The following is a 21506-nucleotide window of genomic DNA, read 5'->3' as shown; positions in this document are numbered from 1 at the left end:
TTCTTTTACGACCTCAGCCGCGAGGCCTACGAGTGTGATAAGGGAAAGGCTGATCACCCATCCCACCCTTTGCTTGATTGACTCCACTGGTAAGTCCGACCATTCCTCAGAACGTTCTGAGATGAAGGGTTTCGTCCATTCCGGACGCCAGTGGTACAGAAAATGGCTGAGAAAGTACAATACAACAGCCCCTATGATGACAATTGCCGGTATTGTGGAGAAATAATGCATGGCACATCTCGACAGTCGAGCATTGGCCGAGTCCTAGCATCATTTATGTTAGAGCGGGGTGAAACAATATAGAACGAGTCTCGGAGTGCAATACCCAAACTGGATGGCAAGAATGAAGTACGCCATAATTCTGAACGAGCGACATCAATTCATACCTGATCCCTGAGTATTGAGATGAATACTCAGACAATCTTTTCTCTCAATGTTGTCCTGAGCGCCTGTGCTTCCTTGGTAGGTGGCTTGCTCTAAACGGAGGCGGATTGGCGGAAGGCAAGCCTGGATGCCTAAGGCACCATGTAGACTAAGCTTTGGGCCTGAATTTGGGAGGCTGAAAACCGAGGGATTTTAGGCATAATTTCCCCACATTTCACGCCTTACTGTCTGCTTTATCCAAAAATACATGAAACATATGGTTTTAGATTTGCAACAATATATTAATGAGTAGGTATCACTTGAGAAATTGGCAGCATGCAGGTTTCATTTGATGGAGTGTGAAAATAGAGGTTTACCTAGCCTCAGGCAGTCACCATCAATATTCTAGAATAGTAAATTACCGCGGAATATTAGGAAAGAATGTATTTTTAAAGACCAGGAATACAGTGTGCGATCAGCACGACGAAGTCAAACGAAGATCAAAATGGACATGTCAGAGGACGGAAACGTAAAAAATAATAGCAGAGGTGCAAATATGGGTAAAATATTATCTATCCTAGGTACTCATTCGAGCCATTTCATGTATCAAACCCCCTGGTCTAATACGACGTTTCTCCCATTCAGATAAAATCATAAAGTATTAGTCCTGTGTACTCATCAGGTTTTTCTTTGGTTCGAAGGTTTCTCTTTGTCAATTTCAGAGGACACGCTGACTCTCTGCACGACCCGTACCCATCGTCTTCTCCGCCATTCGCCCATGCCATTGAATCCTGAATGCCCTTGCTCCTCCCAGTCCCGCGAGACCGACTTCTGCTTACCTTTCTGCGTCTTCTTCTTCTCTTGGATTGAGGCCGGCTTCGAGGTTGAGCCGTAATCTTGATAACCTAATGCAGTGGCCACGGCGTCCTCGTCTCTGGACGCGGATTGAGAAGGTAGATCCCAAACCCAGCCTCCAATCTCTTCATTGGCCATGCTTCCTTCAGGACCAGCTCCGGGTATCTCAAAGCCTACTCCGGTGATCATGCGCTCAACGACCCACTCGCGGCAGTCAAGGTCCAACTTCCACTTCTTTGTCTTCCATGCCCAGCCAGGTGGAGGCTGAACGTCTTCGAAGAAACGACATCCTCTTGGGCGGTCTCCTGCAATTCGGGACGGTGACAAAGGGTCATATGGCACTGGACTGAAAATGAAATGCTCCCACTCTGAATCGGAATAAGGGGCTAGTGAGCGATTTTGGATCTCGAAGATCTCTACCTCACGCTCTTCAGGATATGAATCCAAAGAAATATCAGCCAATGAATCAAGCAACGATACGGCAGCGGATGGGTTCGACGGCATCGGCAACCCATACATGTCTGGAGCCTTCTTTTTCTCTGCCCGGCCAGCCTGCGGGTCGGCTCTCACAGCGCCGCTACTGTCTCCTAGGAGGTTCTGCAAGAATTCTTGTAGGCCAGGATGATTGGATAGGACGGCCGCATTGCCACCAAGTAGTAGGAGAAACCGCCACGGCAAGAGATGCGCTGTCAGAAACAGTAGCGCAGCAGTGATTGTTAGTACAAGGAAAACAGTGGATGAGAGCTTTTCATTCGAAAAGTTGGTTATGGGTGCAAACAGCGAGATAGTCGCATCGTGCACATCAGAAAAGTCGGCCATGACGTTCTGGAGATCACGCATGTTTCTGAAAAAGTCCTTTGATGTCTCAGACGCTGGCTTGATAGTCTTTGCAGGCGCAAGTGCCGGACCCTGGTATGAGTAATAGGGTGTGGTGCTGGAAGTAGACATTGAAGGGGGAGGTGGATGCCGTGCCGCGAAGGCTGGGACCATGATGAATAGTAAAATGACGGTGATGGGAAGTACCACCAGGAGATTAGGATCCAGGCATATAAACGAATAGATAAAAAGGAAAGAGAATGTATGGGAGGATTTCCTCCAGCTTAGCAGACGTTCGACTCGGTTCTGAAAATGGAAAACAATCCCGATCCTGTGAAAGCAGTTAACAACATGCGAGTTCAACTTTCCCTGATAAATATTTTATCTGACATACCTGGCGTTGAAGCGACGAAAATTATTAGCCATCAAAGGAAGGCTAAACGCAGGCCGCTTAACATCTGCAATCGTACGCTTGTCGCCTCCCAACACAGACTCACTGTCTACATCTTCTGCGGGAATGACTTGCTCCAGAAGCCTTACATCAACAACGTTAGTCCATTCAGCACCTATTTTTCTCCCATATCAGCGACAAGAGGGTACGAACTTGGCGAATAACTTGTCTTGCAAAGACTCCGACCTCCCATGCCGATGTGACTTGGTGTCATTTTTGCCGACTGAGATGACGGGAATGGGCTCGTCACGGTTGGCAATAACTTCAGCAGCACAGCCGTCATCCATCATGCCCTACGCTGGAACTGTGTCGAGGGAGAGTGTTGGAGCATGAAGGCGCATTTCTTGTGGCAGATGGGCCGAAGTGATAGGTCTCTCCGCACAGAAGCACATGCACGTCAACTGTTCTGATATGGATGAGCCGAGCAGGGTTGGATTCAGTAAAACAGCGTGGTAATTTGGGTAATGAACATGTAATTTGTGTACAGTTTGATCAGCTGTAAGGAGCAGAAAATGACAAAATCCACCCATCATGCACTAATCTCGGAAGAGCACTGTTTGCCCTATTTGCACTTGCCGTTACCCAATTAGGCATCTCTAGAGCTACAGAAAAGGAGCCAGGGGGCACGCACTACCTTACTTTTGCCTACGCTAAGGTAGACTACTAGGAAACTTGCGATAGTTAGTACTCCGTTAGGTACTCCATAGTACTAGCAGAGGTCAACAACAGCTTGTTGTTTACCCAGTACCCATAATTATATTTTGTCAGTTCCTCGACTTTTCTTCTCTGCTTCAATTTCCTAGCTGGCATTGGGTGGTCTTGCTGGCTTCTTTCTGCTCACGATATTATCTGTATATTTTCGTTCATCATATTGGGTGCCTTCCTCGTTCTCTTAACAATATTTCCCCTTTTTTCTTCTTTCCCGTTTGCTTGGGCTCTAGTGGTCCCATTTTTATTATCTACGCCCGTAACTTTCTTAACGCCAAGTCCAACCGAACGGCGAAGAGTTCCCCTCTGTGCACCAACAGCCCTGTGTCGACACTCCGAAAAGAAACCGAATCGATTTTAATACGCTGCCAATCCTCTTATCTGGTCGCGTACTTCGGTTTGGATTTCCGTGGTCGACTCCTGGCAAAAGAGACGTGCTCTTTTTGTTCCCCGCAATGGACCGGTAGCGACCGTTGACGGGTTGCGCGACGGTGTTGTCAAGCCTCTTCTTTGTTTGAAGGCTGGGAGATCAGTGACGCCTCCGTGCCATTGGCAAAGGAAGACGACACTGGGCTCCTCGTTCACCTCTAATTTCTCAGCGAATCGCCCTGAACTTGCCCCTATCGCTACTGGCAATACTGGGATCGGAGCCTTAGGATGCCAGAAAAGCTACCGTCGCAGCAGACTCCAGGGAGGGGGCAGCTGCGTAAAGGACAAACGGTCTCGACGAGTCCACCTCGGAATGAAGATTCAGGATCTGGAGGTAAAATATTCAGGCGATGGTTTTGTCCGGTGTGGAATCGCAAGTTGCAGTGGCTAACGAATACGGGTCTAAACAGCAGAGGGTCCCGCACGAAGACGCTTGCATAAACATGCATCGACACCTTTCCTTTCGGATACTCCTCCTTCCTCGAAGGCAACAGCTGGGTCTCGCATAAGCATCATGACCAAGAGAAGACTCTCGATTCGAGATCAAAAAGTGCCGCAGGGCCCACGGCCGCAAGAACCCTCGCGCAGAAGGTATGAGCTCAAAATCTCCAATTTCCCTCTGTGTTTTCGTTTAGTTTGACAAGGAAGATTGTATTATATCTCCTGCCTCAGTGATGATCATTCTTCTAACTTTCTGCTTCGTAGTAATGCACCCGGCTCGTTTTTCCACTCGGGACACTCCTCAATTGATTCAACAAATGAATCAACGCGGAGTACCAACTCTCGCGTCAGTCTTCGATCCACCAGCATGGGGAATTTGGCGAAGTCGGACTACAACCATACACCTTCTGATCAGATGGAGTTCCTTGCCCCGGTCAACTTTGATGATTTCCACAACAGCATCATGGCAGAGCCGAGTCTAAATCACTTTCCTATGCCGGGCACTGGGAGTTCGAACCCTGGAAGCCAACTCTCAGGTCCATTTACGCGGAATCCGTGGGCAGATAACAACGAATCCAGCTTTGCCAGTCGCTCAAGAAGCAATTCCGTGCGGAGAAAGAGTGAGGTTTCACGTTTATCGAACCAGAATTCCTCCGCAGAATCGGTATCTTCGCGTCTTCCGGCTTCCAACACCGCTGCGCGGAGTCGCCGCCAGAGTCTTGTCCAAAATTCCGCTGCAAACGCTCCTGCTCCGCGCGCTCCACGTAAATCCATAGGTCCTGGCGCCATTCCAGCTGCTACATCTGCGAGACGTCAGAGCTTGTCGGTTCGGAAGGCAAGTGTGGATACGTCTCCAGCCGATCACACAGGTCTCCGCCCACATACCCAGAATCTCGATTCCAACGGCCTTGACAAGACGAGGCTTCCTTCCAATGTTCGCAACATGAAAGCCAAGTCACTCCAGCCACCCACCCGAGCGCCTGGTGACCATCTGCTGACCGCATCTGGATTGACCGACCACTCCCGGTCATGCTCCACTAATGCCGTTCGGACCCCGATTAAGAATCCTGCCGGCAGTGCAGTTACTCCCGCTTCATCTGCGAAAAGGGTGTCAGTTATGCCCCCACACGCGACAGGTCTCGGGGCTCGAACAATAAGCCCTACTGATGCAAGGCGTTTGAAGCGAATCTCTATGGCGCCGCAAGCGCCTCCATTACCATATACTCCTCCAACCAAAGCGGATACGCTGCCTGTTCGCCCGCGGTCCTGCGCCCAGTCTCCGTCCAGCCTGCCGCGAAAGAGCGTGACACCATCGTCGACAAGAACAACGCCCGACCCGAGTCGGAAATCCTACAGTTCAGGCTTGTCTTTGTCGTCTAATACGAGCTATAACTCTACGAGAAATTCTGGCAGCTCTTTGCAGACAAGATTTGCCCAGAATCAATCGTCTTCCCGGCTACCTACCCCAAAACCGCGTGTGGAACACACGGGGGGAAACAACGAAGAAGTCCCCCCTGTTCCCGCAATTCCCAAGGCTTATGAGTCTCCCAAGGGTGACGTCGATTTTCAGACATACTTTGCTCCGCGGAAGTCTAGTCTTCCCCTGGATATTGGTCTTCTGAAGACTAAGGTTGACAACGACGCTGAGCACAAACCAGCGACAAGTGGTAACGACAACAATACCACGGACCATCCTGGTGAGCGAGCAATGAAAACCCCCGATGCAAAGACTCCGGCTAGCAATTTTGGGAAGAAGAATCTGCAGCCTTTGAAATTGCCCCCGTTGAACCTGTTGCCTCTCAGCACTCCCGTGGCCTCGAAGATCGAAGCTCTAAAGGACCGCGAAGACGATGCGCAGTCTTACACTCCTTCAGGCCAGGTCATATCCAAGACTCCAAGCACGCCGATGACAGCTTCCAAGGCAAATTTCTTCTTTCGAGATGATGACGACACAATGGACTTCACCCACGCTCGAAGCAGCACTTCTCATTTCGTGCTGAGCACCTCAACAATTGCTCCTCTACGGACAGCAAGTAGCTCCAGTGCATTGGCGTCTTTTGACAATAATACTACTGGTGGCGCGCGAACAATTTCCCCGTACATCTCCTACACATTGCCAAAGAGTAGCAGCGACTTCAGCAACCTACAACAAAAGGCCAACACGAGTGGGGATTATTCCCCACGGATCTCGCAATCATACAAGCTGACTGGGCCTCGACCTCCAACTCAATCTTCGGCATTCTCTTCGAATGCCGAGACCATCAGTCAATTGTCTACTCCTTCGGATCCTGACAACAACAGCGTTTCTGGTTCTTCCCTCTTCAATAAAATCACTCTGACCAGAAAGCGTAGCAACTCCAAATCACAACGTTCGACAGCTACTGATGTGGATCCGGCGAAGCAAATGCCGCCCCCTAGACTCCCAGCATCTGCCACCTGGAATAACTTGTCCACAGTCAAAGGTTCGAGTCCCACGCTCAAGCCCGCATACGTTCAAACGAGACGTCAGTCATCTGTTTCCGGCACGACTGCCTCAACAATGCGGAACCCAAGCGTGAGCAGTGAACAGAGTCTCGCTCTGGAGCCAAGTCTCTCGAATGAGTCCGGGGAAAGCAATGCGGCACCACTCCGATCCGGATCTTCAATCTTTTCGCCCGTGCACAAGATAATCAATTCGGCAAAGACCAGCACGGCGGCCAACCCTCGCCAGCAGTATGAGTCTAGCCCTGACTCTGACGTTCTGGTAGCCGATGAGGAGATGCGCAGACTCGCTAGCAAGCGCAAGGACTTTGAGACTGCCGCCAGGAATCTGGACGAATTACGCCGCAAGGCAGGCCCGAAAGAGCGAGTGAGCCCAGCGCAGGCACTGAAAATGGCCAATCTCAATATCTTTGAACGTGGAGAGATCATCGACTTCAAGGATATTTACTTCTGCGGAACGCAGAATGCGAAGAAACATGTTGGTGATCTGAACGCGCAGGCTGCGAACTTTGGCTATGACGATGATCGTGGTGATTACAACATCGTGATCGGAGATCATCTTGCGTATCGGTACGAAGTACTCGATGTTCTGGGCAAAGGTAGTTTTGGTCAGGTTGTGAGATGCATCGACCACAAGACGGGAGCCCTCGTTGCTGTGAAGATCATTCGTAACAAGAAACGGTTCCACCAACAAGCTCTAATCGAGGTGAACCTCCTCCAGAAACTCAAGGAGTGGGATCCGCATCGCCGTCACAGTGTGGTTAATTTCACACAGAGTTTCTACTTTAGGGGCCATCTCTGTATCTCCACGGAACTGCTCGGAATGAACCTTTATGAATTCATCAAGGCTCACGACTTCAAAGGGTTCTCTCTCAAGCTGATACGCCGCTTCACGAAGCAGATCCTGGGCACTCTGACACTCCTGCACACCAAGAAGGTTATTCATTGTGATCTCAAGCCTGAGAATATCCTCCTCGTTCATCCCATGAGCTCCGAGATCCGGGTCATCGATTTTGGATCCAGTTGTTTTGAGAACGAGAAAGTGTATACCTATATCCAAAGTCGTTTTTACCGCTCGCCAGAGGTCATTCTTGGCATGTCTTATGGCATGCCGATTGATATGTGGAGTCTGGGTTGTATTTTGGCCGAGCTCTACAGCGGCTATCCCATCTTCCCGGGAGAAAATGAACAGGAGCAGCTTGCTTGTATAATGGAGGTGTTTGGTCCTCCCGAGAAACATTTAATCGAGAAGAGCACTCGGAAGAAGTTATTCTTTGATTCTTTGGGCAAGCCTAGACTCACTGTCTCTTCGAAGGGCAGAAGACGCCGACCCAGTTCAAAGGACCTCAAACAGGTTTTGAAGTGTGACGATGATGCGTTCCTCGACTTTATCTCTCGCTGTCTTCGATGGGATCCCGCTCGTCGCCTCACCCCTCACGATGCGCTCAGACACGAGTTCATCACCGGTATCAAACCTGCATCACGCTCTCGAAGCTATGGTATGGCGAACTTGTCGAACAAGCGTGGAGCCACTCTGTCTAATCCCACAGCACGGCCGCTGCCGGAGCCGCCTGGAACTAGTCTCAAAAACGGTACATTTATTCGCAGTCGGGACATCTCGGGCAGCTCTCCCGTGAAGCCAGCAACAGTTGGTAAACGGCACTCAACCGTGAGCGGCCTCCAGCCGTCAACTCCTGCCAAGCGGGGCACAACTGTCACTTCTACTCCTGGTTCGGCGTTACCCCGTGTAGCAGCCAGGAGCATCAGCGGAAAGCCTGACCTCGCGACTGCGGCGGCGGCGACGAGTCTGGTAAGTAACCTCACCCGACAAAGAGAAATCCGCGAGGCCATTTCACTAACGAGTTGTTAGAGAAGTAAATGATGCGTCATGTTCCACGTCTCCACCTTTCGTCCTCTTTCTTTTCACATGCCTGTAATATTAATCCTTCTCATTATCTTCAAGATGCATACATCGGGTCGAGAACGTCGACGGTTCCGCGCATGCGTCATGATTGAGTTAAAGTGAAACAAATTTGAAGCGGCGGACAAGGCAACAAGAGTTCATTTTATACCCCCTTATTCCAACATTTGTGTGGTTTGCCATGATACCTGTACTCTTCCACCTTTTCCTTCACTTTGCTGTTGCGTTTCCTGCTTGCCACCAGTCTCCAATTATTTATGATACAATCATGACCTCTCCTTCGCAGCTTCTACCAGACCATATGCATATCTCTTTGTCTTTCAGAATTGCCTGCACATGTCTTCGCATCGCCTCGTTCTCATGTACCATTGAGGCTATTTGCATCGCTACGGATCTTCATTGTTATGCATAAAGCGTCTGTACATTCATACGCCTTCCCATGTCCATTCTTCTCATCAGTATCCTTGTATCTCTTCGATTCTCGCCCGGGACAGCTGTGACTTAATCTGCGGAGTATTTGCTGGTGTCATGCTGACTATTGTTGACTTTGCTCTGCGCAGCTTGTGGCTACTGGTGGCATTAGGCAGGTTTGAGGGGTGCGCTCGTCTAGTATAGAGATCATGAAGATGCTATGAAATAGAGAATAATCTATGAATTTCTGTTGATGCTTGAAAGTGTCCTACAAGGTGTGGTTGAAGAGCAACCAATCTAGCCTTGTTTGATAGCGTTGTTGATAAGGCGTCTGATAACGCGTTGGTGCGGAGTTTAGATAGGTACCTCTTTTGGAACACTTGGCCTGTACTCATCTTCCCCCCGTCGTCCTCTGTTTCAACTATTTTCTTGCGCTATCATCAGAGCTGTGCTCATTTGCCGTACCGTCTTTTTATCTGTGCTCTCTGTAAACATAGCCTTCCAATTCACTCCCGTTCATGTCTTAATTTGTCCAATCCAAGTTGCGACTCGTGATGAACGGCTTCGCATCGCACGGCCTTGACGAGGATGCATTTGGGGAGAAGTCAAAGGTCAAAGACGGATTGAAGACATTCGATGCATTTCGTAAGTTCTCATCATGAGCCATTAACATGCTCAAAGCCGGGCTCGCTCCACCGTGTGTTTTCGCAAACTCCTCGTTGCGGCCAGGCCCAGGTTATGGTCTAGTGTAGACGCTGACCAATTGTCGTGTGGATTCTAGCAAAAACAAAACCTTCTTATACAGCGCCATCTCCTCGCGGAGGGCAATGGACGGTCCTGATATTGCTCGTCTGTACCTTCTTCTCGATATCGGAGTTCCGCACGTGGCTCAAAGGTACAGAGAAGCAACACTTCAGCGTTGAAAAGGGAATCTCTCATGACCTTCAGCTGAACCTGGACATTGTCGTCCACATGCCCTGTGACACGCTGGATGTGAATATCCAGGATGCATCGGGCGACCGCATTCTTGCCGGTGAGCTCCTGAAACGTGAGCGCACGAGCTGGCAGCTGTGGATGGACAAGCGCAATTACGAGATCTACGGCGGCGCGCACGAGTACCAGACTCTCAGCCAAGAGCACGCCGACCGTCTATCGGAGCAGGAGGCCGATGCGCATGTGCACCATGTTCTCGGCGAGGTGCGGAGGAATCCCAGGAAGAAGTTCGCCAAGGGTCCCAAGCTGCGGAGGGGAGATGCTGTAGACTCGTGTCGGATTTACGGCAGTCTGGAGGGGAATAAGGTCCAGGGCGATTTCCATATCACCGCGAGAGGACATGGTTACCAGAACAGCGCACCCCATCTCGAGCACAAGAGTACGTTTCCCCTTCCTTCATGTTCATTCGAATTCAATTGACGCCCGCAGCCTTCAACTTCTCCCACATGATCACCGAGCTCTCCTTCGGCCCCCACTATCCCACCCTCCTCAATCCCCTCGACAAAACCATCGCCACAACCGAAGACCACTACTACAAGTACCAGTACTTCCTCTCAATCGTGCCAACCATCTACTCCAAGGGCAGCCTCGCCCTGGACAACTACGCCAACGCTCCGCCCACAAACCGCCACAGCAAAAACCTCATCTTCACCAACCAGTACGCGGCCACCAGCCAGTCCAGCGCGATTCCCGAAAACCCCTTCTTCGTCCCGGGCATCTTCTTCAAGTACAACATCGAGCCCATCCTGCTGATGATTAGCGAGGAGCGCACCAGTTTCCTGTCCTTGCTTGTGCGGCTGGTGAATACCGTCTCCGGGGTTATGGTGACGGGTGGTTGGTTGTATCAGATGTCTGGGTGGGCTGGCGAGCTGCTCGGCAGGAAGAGGAGAAGGGGAAAGTCGGAGGGTGTTCTTACTGGGCGCCACGAGGCGGACGATTGAATCCAGTAGATGTTGCCTCGGGCTCGTTCTACATGTGCATGTGTTCAGTTGGTGCTTTGTGTCTTTTGCTTGCGTCGGTTTGGGACATTTCGGTGCTGGTGTTCATATATTGCATCGTTGCATACTCATGGGATATCCATTTTCTGTTAGCCTGAAACGAGTATATTTCATTCATTATATTCTTAGGGTAATCATTATTGTAATTTAATGTCGCTGTGCCAGTCAAAACACACAGCCGAATTGCTGAAATTGCTCGATGTGGATCAACCGAAAGAGTAAGGTTGCTAAGAGGATTATAACGTATGTCGACATCGTATCTAGATCTCGAATATCTCACCCATACCCACACCGGCTCCTTCCGCGCCAGCTCGACTATCCACCAAATCCAGCCGCCAGCCCTTCCAGTCCTTGAGCTTCCCCTTGATCTCACGGACCCACTCCACACGCTTGCGTGCCTCTTCTTCGGCCTGCGCTCGCGCAAACTCCGCCTCGTCGAACTCATCCTCGAAGTGCTCCTCAGACAGGAGTTCCAGACTGCCACGCGCACCGGGCGGATGCTGCTGCGTTGAGGAGGCCCGACTGCGGTTCCCATAGCCGCCAGTGAAGGCAGCCAGGCCGCTCGAGAGGACGGTGGAGAAGGACGAATGCTGCTGGGCCATGCTGCGGCGTCGCGCGTGGTCTGCGGACGAACCGCCGACGAGGTCCACGTCGTCGAAGGCGTTGGCGGCCGGGTTGCTAGCGTCTGGCGCCGTATAGCCCCCCTGGTCCGCGGTGGAGAGTTCGTCACGGCGTTCCTTCCAGACGCCACGACGCAGATCAAAGACCTCTCCCTCGAGGTCGCGGATTCGACGTTGCAGGCGCGACCGTTCCTCGTCCTCCAGCTCGTCGAGGGCATCGTCGTCTGTGCCGCCGGATTCGTGCTTCCTGAGGCGCTCGAGGTCTTCTTTCAATCGTAGGTTCTCGTTTTCAACGCTTGCGAGCCGCTTGCGTAGAACTGCTGCTTCTTTCTCGGTCTTTTCGCTCTCGCGGAGACGAGCCTGGTGGCGGGTTTCCGACTCTTTGTGTAGATTTCCCATTGCCTGGAGTTTTTTGTCTAGCGTGTCAATCTTCTTCTCTGCCTCGGACTTTTCTTGTTTAAGTTCCTCGATCTCCCGCTGCAGATTCTTGATTAATGTCTCCGTAGAAGTCTTGTCTACTCCTTCCTTCACGGCCTTTTCGGAGGCTCGCGTCAGGGCATTTTTTGTATCTGTAAGCTCTCGTTGAGACTTCTCGAGGGCAGATTCACTGTGGGAGAGTCTCTCTTCCAAAGCGGCTATCTGAGCCTCGTGAGCACTGCTGGATGAGGATTGTTCCGAGAGTTGTGCACGAAGATTGGAAATCTCCAGTTCCATGGCCTCGATGGTAGCTGACTTGGATTCAAGCTGTTGTACGAGGTCAGTAGGAGGCGATTCTGTGGGACCTGGCACGGAGATGCTGGCATTGTTGCGGTGCGACCGATTTTGAAGGTGCGAGTTCTGCCTCTGTAGAGAGGCGATCTCTGCCTTCTGTTGACTATGTCAGTAACCATCGTAACAATGCTTGCTTGGACGCAGGCAAAAAACACACCAGCTCGTCTATCTCCGCCGCTTTCTGCTCGGCTTTCTCCAACTTATCTTTCAACTCCGCCGCATCAACGCTCGCTTCCTGAAGATCCTCGAGCTGCTCTTCCGTCTTCCGCCAGCGACTCGTTGACTCTTCCAGCTGCTTCTCTAGTCGCTTGTTCTCCTTCTCCAGCTCCTCTATGCGCGTCGACTGTTTCCGATAAAGCTCGTGCACAGAGTCACCATTACCGGTCAAAGGAGGCAAAGAGGGCGACTTTAAGGCATTCGATGGAGACGTCGAAGCGCTTCCTTGGGAGACAGAGCCTTTCCGAAATGATGACGAGCGCATCTTGGACTGGATTGAGAGAGACGGTTGCCGAGTATGACCCGCGGGCGGGGTATCCATTTTGGCGCCCGGAGTCTGGGGCTCAGCATCCGGCCCTGGAGAAAGGGATGTAGGCACCTCGGTCATGGGTTCACCGGGCGACTCTGGGCGCTTTTCTAACTCAGCTGTGGGTTCGACTTCAGGTTCTGGTTTTGGTTCAGTCTCCGGCTCCGCTTGCTGTTCCTCCTCCTTTCGTGCTTCCTCTGTTGATTCAGGCTCATTTTGCTTCACTTCTGCGGGGGGTTCTTCGCTAGGCGCGGCGGCGTCTTTAGGTGTGTCCGCTTCCTTGGGAGCTTCTGTGGCGGCGGTCTTCTTGCCGGCCTTTTTCTTCTTCTGGAGCTGCGCTACCTGTTCGAAAGAGTATCAGTCGTCAATCTTCTCTCAAGGGTCGCCCGCATGTCGGTTCTCTAGGCTTACTCTTTTCTTCGCAGCGGCCAGCTTCTCGGCCTTGATGCGCTCCTCCTCGTCCGCCATGGTGTATGATCGTCGGAAGTATTCACAGGGATGAGGTTGTAGGGGGGAATTGGAGGAGATCTTATCTAGGCGTTTGTGTACGGAACGGACAGCTTTCCCCGATCCACAAGACGTGCACGGACCATAGCCATTTAAGTACTACTCGTCTACAGGGTACTCCTTGCATAGGGCCACTAGGCTTTCTTGACCATCTTGAACCACGATTAGGACATGCTATATGTGAGTTTAAATAGGCCCTAAGTCGATATGGATTCCTAAGTTGTCGCTTATTAGACGTATATCTTATTCAATAAGGGACTCAGATCATCCATCCCAAAGGTATCACTTCTGTTCCGCCCAGAAGAAAAGAGATCTGGTGGTACATGAAAGATATCATTATACGGGATAGTTTCTCGTCATCATCCACATAGAAAAGAACAGGGTTATCCTACTGAGAAGAGAAGTAAAAGAGTAAGCAAAGCTTTCCACTCATTGATACAATGCGAAGCGACGCTGGCCTCACGTGACCTTATCACCACCTCCCTATTATTATGACGTAGCTACTGTGGACTACAGCGATCTATGGTTCAGTGACAGTCCACCACGAAAGGAAAACCTCTTCTTCAGCGTGCTACACCATTCTGTAGTATTTAAGATTGCAACGGAAAAAGAAACATATTGGTCATTACAAAGTGTATCACGTCCTGAAAGCCAACCTTCACAGACCCCCGTGCGGGGAAGATCAGCCTCAAAGTTATCAGTGACAAGCCCTCGAGATAATAGCAGGTCAAGCATGGATTTTCCACTCGGTACTAGACATCTCATCGTGGGGCTATTGGATGAGATGCATATGCAGGAGTGGTCATTTAGTCCTGTCTCACGACAATGCATAAAATGCTTCAGAACGTCTAGGTACGATGGCTGGTAGCCAGATGGATGATAGCGTATGCATTTCCTATCATTATGTAAATTAAATCTCCAAATCTTCATTGATGATCGAGCAGAGGATGCTTTAAACTCAAGACCTCCATGACTAGGGAGATAGATAAACTGCTTCTTATACCATGTTCAATCACAGAGTCATGTCATAATGACTGCCAAATTATCATCACTTTCGCGAACCCAAGGATCTACGTAACAATTCAAGGCTGAAGAGATCTCATTGTAATAAGATTACAGTGCATAGCCCAGCGCAAGAGTAATCAGCACTGCTGCAATAATTGAATGAAACCCATGTGTGCCAGACCAGGTTTCAAGCTATGCAGTGCATTAAAATCATTGTCAAGGTTGAATCAATCTGAAGAACAAGTCTCAAAACCACTGATTACGACAAGAGGCATGTACCGCCATTGCCGGTCACCAAACGCCCCTCACCGCAGAACATGCAGGTTGAATGCAACAGGAAAACCAGCCAACGCCGTAGAAACATTAACAAGAAAAGAAAGGAGTAGAAACAATCATGAAAATGGACAAAGAAGAGAAGAGGCCGTCAAATCACGAAGTCGGAATTAGACTTCCATTTGGTCGGCAATCTCCTCGCTCATGGCGCGAACTGTCCCCTTACTACCTGATCTCGATCGGAACTCCTCGTCGCTGAGCACGTAATTGTCATATTCATCGACAACTGGGCGTGTTGGCGGTGAAGAACCCTCCTCCTCACTCTCGATCTCGAGTTTCGCACGGTTTCCGAGCCAGTAACGTGCTCGCTTGCTTGATCCCACCAGATCAGGCGACATGTATCGGGATACATCAACATCTTCAAACGTTCGCTTGCCGGTGGGTGTGGTGGGAAGTCCATCACCCTCTTCGGGTGTGTGACTGAGAATGGGGATCGCTCGAATGTAGAGGTAGCAGACACGTTTCCGAATGCGGTTGAAGAAGAAATAGTGCAAACTCCAGATCGCACCGTCATCTGCATCCGACGGGTCTTCGTCGGGCGAGTACGAATAGTATGAGCACTCCTTCAAGGACATATGTTCATCAATTGTTCTCCACATTCTCGGGCCCCAAATATGAGATGCAGCGCTGTTGTATGATCCTGATATCGTCGCCGGTGATGGGGGAGACATGTCAATTGACTCGCGAGGTCGCAGGTTAAAAAGAGTTGAGTCCACCGTGTTCATGACCCTCTTCAGGCTTCTCTCGCGACGAAAATCCGAAGGGCGCAAAACGTGGGAAAAGTCATAGTCGGGATGGCTGGCATTGAGTGTTGCGATCAGGTAAGCAAAAGTCCGGCGACTGGAGTGATCGCTCAGGGGACCAAAAGGACTTGAACGTGACAAATTGAGTGAAGCAGCCGCATCGGATGCATTGGGAGGTGAAAGCGAAGCAGACAGGCGAAGGACTGATTCATATTGGGCTTCCAGTGATTGTTCAATGTTCTTGTACAGTTTCCGGTCGGCGCGAGCAGCCTTTGTCGTATACAGGTCGCATCCACCCACAATGTGACAATCGTCGGTATCGAAGTTAAGTGAATTCGCGACGTCTTCGAGATCGGGGATAGGAAGATACTATTAAGACGCATATGTCAGTACAACAAGGCCAGTAGTAAAGATTCGTATCGGCGCAATGTGGAATGCGCACCTTCATCTTTGTCAAATTATGCCGTGAAGTGCCGTCTGTGAGGAGATAAGAAGCGACGGCTGCTGGGAGTATTCACGCAAGAGCCAGATATCAATGCGTCACTTCTGATTCTGCAGAAGACAAAATCGAAAGAGGTTGATTCGACGCGATAGAGGATATCTGCGCGGAAGAGGTCGAGATTGTCGTCGTGGTGGACTGACCGCTGATCGGAGATAAGGACGATTGCGCTGGCAGCTGAAGCCACGAATAAATAGGCCGATAGAGCGCGGCTGTGAATGTCTCAAAGGAGATTTGTTTGCTGAGACAACCCCTCTCAGCAGAATCAAAAGGATCTGAGGATGGAACAGGGATTAAGAGGGGACTGGTTGATGAACAGCGATACGGGGTGGTCCAGTTGCGCGTTGTCTGAAGGGGGGAAGGGTAGTCACGTGGCAACTGCGACCGGCCAGTGATATCACGCACTTACTTCACGGGTCCAAAGGAAACACTGTTGCAGACCCAGAAAATGACGAATGACTTCACATGAGCCCTTCGTTGGATAGATTGGCGATCACTTCCTTTGATTCCGGGAACTGGCCAATGTAGTATTAATTAGTGCCTGAAGTCGCATAGTAGAAGACAACGCCTATGTACGTCCAAACGCCCGTAGAACTGCCCTCAAAAAGCCGGATAGCGAACACCCAAAGAAAACAGTATGAACAGGGAAACGCTCGCTTGTCAAAAAGTTGCTACATGATCTTCGTAACCACATCTTCMTCAACCTGGAGGAGGAGCGACATTAGCCTAACTCAGACATGTGACGTGTTCACATCGGATGTGGCTAGGAAGACCCAGCGAAGAATGATAGATTTGGAGAAGTAGTGAATAGGCGTGATGAAAATAGGTGCAATGGGGAGGTGATTGGAGAAGGCCTCGGGCACATAAACGCGATCGGAGGCAGGCAAGCGGATGGAGGAGTAGAGGATATGAGACTCATAGCGTTCACAGCCTCTACACATTGCGGCGGGTGTGAAGACAAGGGATCCTGGATGTCAGGGAAAATCAACTCACCTCCATATCTTCCAGACTATCCTGTTGACTTATACATCTGAGCACATTCTTCTTGCTGCTCTCCTGCATCTCGCCCGCAAGCAGAAGCTCATCGAGGATGAAGTATGCCTTTTGAAAGTTGAAGATGATGTCGAGCTCGCAAACGTTGCCGTAATACTTGTCCATCTGCTCAACATATCGATGCACGATTTCGAGGGTAATCAGCTCGTTATCGGTGGAAGCGCAACCGGCGATGAAGAAGAGGGAGGCATAACGACGGTAGACGACCTTGGTGTCTAAGAAAGGAAGGCGACAAGAGTCAATTCATTGATGCTGCAGTGTATGAAGGGAATCCCTGGGGAGAAGAAGCGTACCTTTGTACTCCAGGAAATTGCACATCCGGGTCCGACGGGACAGGACGAGCTGAGTCACATCTTTGATAATCTTGGCCTTCTCCTTGGGCGAGAGAGTCGTAAACCATTTGGCAAGACGCTGGATATGAGCAAAGTTCCATTAGTTAGGAAGCCCTGGGATTAAGTCGAGGAACTGGGTGGGCCACGAGGCATACCACTTTGCCCTGCCGCGACAACAGGATCAGATAACTGAGAGGGAACTGTCAGTTTGAGTCATAAACAGTAGACGAACCTCTGGGCAAGAACGCCTTACTGAATTGCCATTATGTTCTCTGCGTTAGGATGAGATAGCAAACGAAATGCCACAACTGGGTTTGTGGACAACTTTAGGTCGAAGAAGGAGCTGGAGAAATTATTTGCGCGGGCCGTGTGGCCGATGGGGGGAAATTATTGCCCCGCCGACATGATTCAGGAACATCTCATATCATCACGTTCTTTGCTCCTCCGCACAATATTTGAATAATTATCCTGATTTAGATTTGTCAAAGGCAATGGAAAGTTACTGAACAGAACTATTACCCTGATGGCACGAGATCGAGATCTGGGGAGATTGACCAGCCACCGCTGCTGCGTTGCTCTGCCATCTAAACCAGCCCCTTTGATTGCTCTTTAACAGAGCCCAACCTAGGCAGCCTTCTAGAGCCTTTACGATGGTGATATTATTTAACTCTCTATTTTCTGTAGGCTTCATCAAAAGTAGAGCATAATCATATCCTCCTCGGTTATGGATATACTAATTGAATATGGTGTATGTATCTTCCCAAGCAGGTTGTCCATCTACGGGGTACTAGACATCAAAGTCATGCTTGCTGCCGATTTGGTCGCAAGCGTCGCGATTTGCAGTCAGAGAATCACAATTAATCATTACCTATTACACATACAAGAAAGCCCCGTTTTCGTGATTTTAGATGGCAAGTATTCAGGCAATCTTGTTGTAGGACCTGGGTCGCCTTGTCTGTGCAAATATATATTAGGACGTAGAGGACGTTATCATTTCTCTTGGTTAAGACAACATAGGTCTCCTAAAATGTCTCCCTGCAAATACATGCTATTTCATTTCACCTAAGCTTTCATACAAGTCATCTTGTAAATCATATCGATGAATCTGGATTCTAACGAGAGTTAGGATGTTTTCGTTACCACTCAAACATTGATGTCCAGTGTTCTTTCAGTAGGGATTGGTGCTTGAAACGAGCACTATCCGACGAGCCATTACTCTCAGTTCCTCTTGAACACCCCTTAGTTAGCTGAAGTTGAATCCTTGCTTGAAGACCATTATTCTGACAGTTCGGTCAAAGATGGAAGCTCTACAGATCGCAGATACCGCTTGTTCGCACAACCACAACTCAACTATGGCTATCGATGCTATTCGACCGAACTAGCTTCCGATGGAAGAGCGTCAATCTATCATGCCAACAGAGATCCGAATTTTTTATCGTCGGAACATGGCCTAGATGGACKATCAAGAAACTTAGATTGGGCTGGGAGCCAAGGTTGTTGGGAGCTGTCAGTTGAGCTGCCACCTATAACTCCGCATTCTGCCACTCGCTCAGTTTGCGGGGTTCGTCCCCGGCTTTGCATTGCGGCATTTGGTATTCGGATGCACCACCAAATGCCGGGAACCATCTATGTCGGATTGACATCGGATTCGAGCTTTTATACTTTTATCGGATCAAGGGAAGACCCCAGCTGTCAGAAGGGGTGGATGGTGCTGGGGATATAAATGGAAGCTATGGTTGTCCGTCGCAGACCATAGCTTTTAGGAAAGGATTGCAAGGCATAGCTATACCTACACTTCTTAATTTACACATGCAAACTTATTCTACTCAACTCTCATAAAGATGAAAATTTTGAATCAGCCTGAGGATCATGTTGATGTGCTCATTGTCGGGGCTGGGCCAGCTGGCCTCATGCTGGCAAACTGGATGAGCCGATTAGGAATCAAGACACGCATTGTGGACAAGCGTAGCACAAAGGTCGGTTCAGTTGACCTCCATATTGAAGACTACTGATGCCTTGCGCAGGTATTCAGTGGCCAAGCAGACGGGCTCCAGTGCAGGACCCTGGAGATCTTTGATTCCTTTGATTTTGCCCACCGCGCCTGGAGAGAATCGAACCACATGCTGGAAATCTGCCTCTGGAATCCCGACAAGGACGGCGTTATCCGTCGATCTGATCGTATTCCAGATACTATCCCTGGTATTAGTCGCTTCCAGCAAGTGGTTCTCCATCAAGGCCGCATTGAACGGTTCTTCCTTGACTCCATCAAGGAGCACAGTAATATTACCGTGGAAAGAGGAGTGATGCCCACTTCGTTTGAATTCGATGCCTCTAAAGCTGCCGATGTCGATGACTACCCCATCACTGTCACCTTGCGCACCTTGACAGAGGAAGAGGCCACCCCGAACCAACAACAGGTTACGAACGGCGCTGCTGTTAGCGATGGGCTGTTCCGAAGTAACCTCTCCCCGGATGACACGGACGACATGCTACGAGCAGCTGAGCTGGATAGCCGTGCAAATCAGACCCAAGTTGTCAATGCTAAGTTCATGGTTGGCTGCGATGGTGCCCACTCGTGGGTCAGACGCCAACTAGGGTTTAAGCTGGAAGGAGATTCGACAGATTACATCTGGGGCGTGCTCGATATCATTCCCATTACCGACTTTCCGGATATTCGAATGCGTTGCGCGATCCATTCTGCCAACGCAGGATCTGTGATGGTCATTCCTCGCGAGAATAAACTCGTTCGGCTATATATCCAGTTGCAGTCAACAATCACCGGAGGTGGTAAGGCGGACCGTTCGAAGATTACACCGGATATGATTCTCAAGTCCGCACAACGCATCCTTCATCCCTACAAGCTTGACTATTCGTACTGCGACTGGTGGACTGCGTATCAGATCGGTCAACGAGTTGGAGATAAGTTTTCGCTAGAGGAACGGGTGTTCCTGGCTGGCGATGCGGTGCATACTCACTCACCAAAAGCTGGTCAGGGCATGAATGTAAGCATGCAGGATGGTAAGTGACATATCCCGTCCTCTGTAGTAACTGTTTGAAATTTACTAATGACCACTCAGCTTATAACTTGGGCTGGAAGTTGGCCCATGTGGTCAAAGGGTACAGCGACAGCGCAATCCTCAAGACCTACCAATCTGAAAGGAGGCGCATTGCTCAGGACCTAATCAACTTCGACTATCGGTTTTCTCGCCTCTTCTCCGGGCGTCCAGCTAAGGACGTCATGGATGAGGAGGGGATCAGCATGGAAGAATTCAAGATGGCGTTCCAGAAAGGAAACATGTTTGCAAGTGGTATTGGTAAGACAATGCAAGCGCATCTCAGCAGTTGGGCTCGGTCTGACAATATTGAAAACAGCTGTCGACTACGGCTCTAGCCTCCTCGTTGCAAAGGAGGGAGACTCCGGCGAACAAGGCGATGGCACGGATGTCGCAAGCAAAGACAAAAGCCTCAGGGTAGTCAGCAAGCAGCACCTGTCAACAGGAATCTCCGTTGGCATGAGGATGCCGAGTTTCAAGGTGCTCAACCAATCCGATGCTCGGCCATGGCATCTCCAAGAACTGCTGAAGAGCAATGGCCGATGGCGCGTGATTGTCTTCGCCGGCGATATTACCAACCCCGAGAACTTCGGCCGCTATAGCCAGCTGGGAGAAAAGCTTAACAGTCCAACTTCATTCCTTCGCAGATATACGCCAACTGGGCAGCCAATCGACAGTGTTATCGAAGTCCTGACTGTCCATGCCGGACCCCGCACAAGCTTTGAACTCTTAGACCTCCCCGAAATATTCCATCCGTATAGCGAGAAGCAAGGATGGGATTACTGGAAGGTGTTTGTGGATGATGAATCTTATCACGAGGGTCATGGAAAGGCGTACGAGAACTACGGTATCGATCCCAGACGTGGAGCGAGTGTCATTATCCGACCCGATCAATACGTCAGTTGGCTCGGTGAAGTGGATGACTATGAGGACATGGAACGCTTCTTCTCTGCGTTTATGAAGCCTCAGTCGCAGCTGGCCCAGAAGGAGGTTCCCATAGCTGCGGAAGCTTCCACTCTATGAAAAACGACCTGTACCTTCTATTTTCCCCTCTCTAACCTATGTGGAGTGATAATGAAAAGATGTCGTGGATCTTTGCTTGATACCATTTTGCCTTATCGTCCAATTTCGGATGATACCTGTGAAATATTTCTCGACTATTTTCAATTCTAGGAGAACTCATTCGAACAGAACATGCGC

The 21506-nt window shown here is 50.0% G+C and overlaps 6 protein-coding genes across 6 annotated transcripts; 3 read left to right on the top strand and 3 right to left on the bottom strand.

Moving 5' to 3' along the window:
- Positions 1-1041: 1041 nt before the first annotated feature.
- On the bottom strand, positions 1042-2772 carry Asppvi_001499 (PEX28-32 family peroxisomal membrane protein; the record flags this gene model as incomplete). Its single annotated transcript, XM_043297794.1, has 3 exons — positions 1042-2365; positions 2429-2569; positions 2639-2772. The coding sequence occupies 3 exons, from the start codon at positions 2770-2772 to the stop codon at positions 1042-1044; spliced, it is 1599 nt and encodes a 532-aa protein (XP_043153729.1).
- Positions 2773-4136: 1364 nt separating this feature from the next.
- Positions 4137-8422, top strand: Asppvi_001498 (putative protein kinase; the record flags this gene model as incomplete). Its single annotated transcript, XM_043297793.1, has 3 exons — positions 4137-4213; positions 4328-8354; positions 8420-8422. The coding sequence occupies 3 exons, from the start codon at positions 4137-4139 to the stop codon at positions 8420-8422; spliced, it is 4107 nt and encodes a 1368-aa protein (XP_043153728.1).
- Positions 8423-9430: 1008 nt separating this feature from the next.
- Positions 9431-10810, top strand: Asppvi_001497 (endoplasmic reticulum-Golgi intermediate compartment family protein; the record flags this gene model as incomplete). The annotated part of the gene is made up of 3 exons (XM_043297792.1): positions 9431-9521; positions 9658-10248; positions 10299-10810. The coding sequence occupies 3 exons, from the start codon at positions 9431-9433 to the stop codon at positions 10808-10810; spliced, it is 1194 nt and encodes a 397-aa protein (XP_043153727.1).
- A 317-nt stretch (positions 10811-11127) lies between these two features.
- Positions 11128-13249, bottom strand: Asppvi_001496 (uncharacterized protein; the record flags this gene model as incomplete). The annotated part of the gene is made up of 3 exons (XM_043297791.1): positions 11128-12354; positions 12416-13123; positions 13193-13249. The coding sequence occupies 3 exons, from the start codon at positions 13247-13249 to the stop codon at positions 11128-11130; spliced, it is 1992 nt and encodes a 663-aa protein (XP_043153726.1).
- A 1487-nt stretch (positions 13250-14736) lies between these two features.
- Asppvi_001495 (RNA polymerase III-inhibiting protein MAF1) lies at positions 14737-17517 on the bottom strand (the record flags this gene model as incomplete). The annotated part of the gene is made up of 5 exons (XM_043297790.1): positions 14737-15738; positions 16862-17136; positions 17215-17332; positions 17409-17442; positions 17507-17517. The coding sequence occupies 5 exons, from the start codon at positions 17515-17517 to the stop codon at positions 14737-14739; spliced, it is 1440 nt and encodes a 479-aa protein (XP_043153725.1).
- Positions 17518-19094: 1577 nt separating this feature from the next.
- On the top strand, positions 19095-21329 carry Asppvi_001494 (putative FAD monooxygenase; the record flags this gene model as incomplete). The annotated part of the gene is made up of 4 exons (XM_043297789.1): positions 19095-19229; positions 19278-20271; positions 20331-20567; positions 20626-21329. 4 exons carry the CDS (start codon positions 19095-19097, stop codon positions 21327-21329), a joined length of 2070 nt encoding a protein of 689 aa, XP_043153724.1.
- Positions 21330-21506: the final 177 nt, after the last annotated feature.

This window comes from Aspergillus pseudoviridinutans (genome assembly GCF_018340605.1).
Source record: "Aspergillus pseudoviridinutans IFM 55266 DNA, scaffold_1, whole genome shotgun sequence".
NCBI classification, from domain to species: Eukaryota; Fungi; Ascomycota; class Eurotiomycetes; order Eurotiales; family Aspergillaceae; genus Aspergillus; species Aspergillus pseudoviridinutans.
The sequence above is the reverse complement of the archived record's forward strand: the minus strand, read 5'-3'. Positions and strand labels throughout refer to the sequence as shown.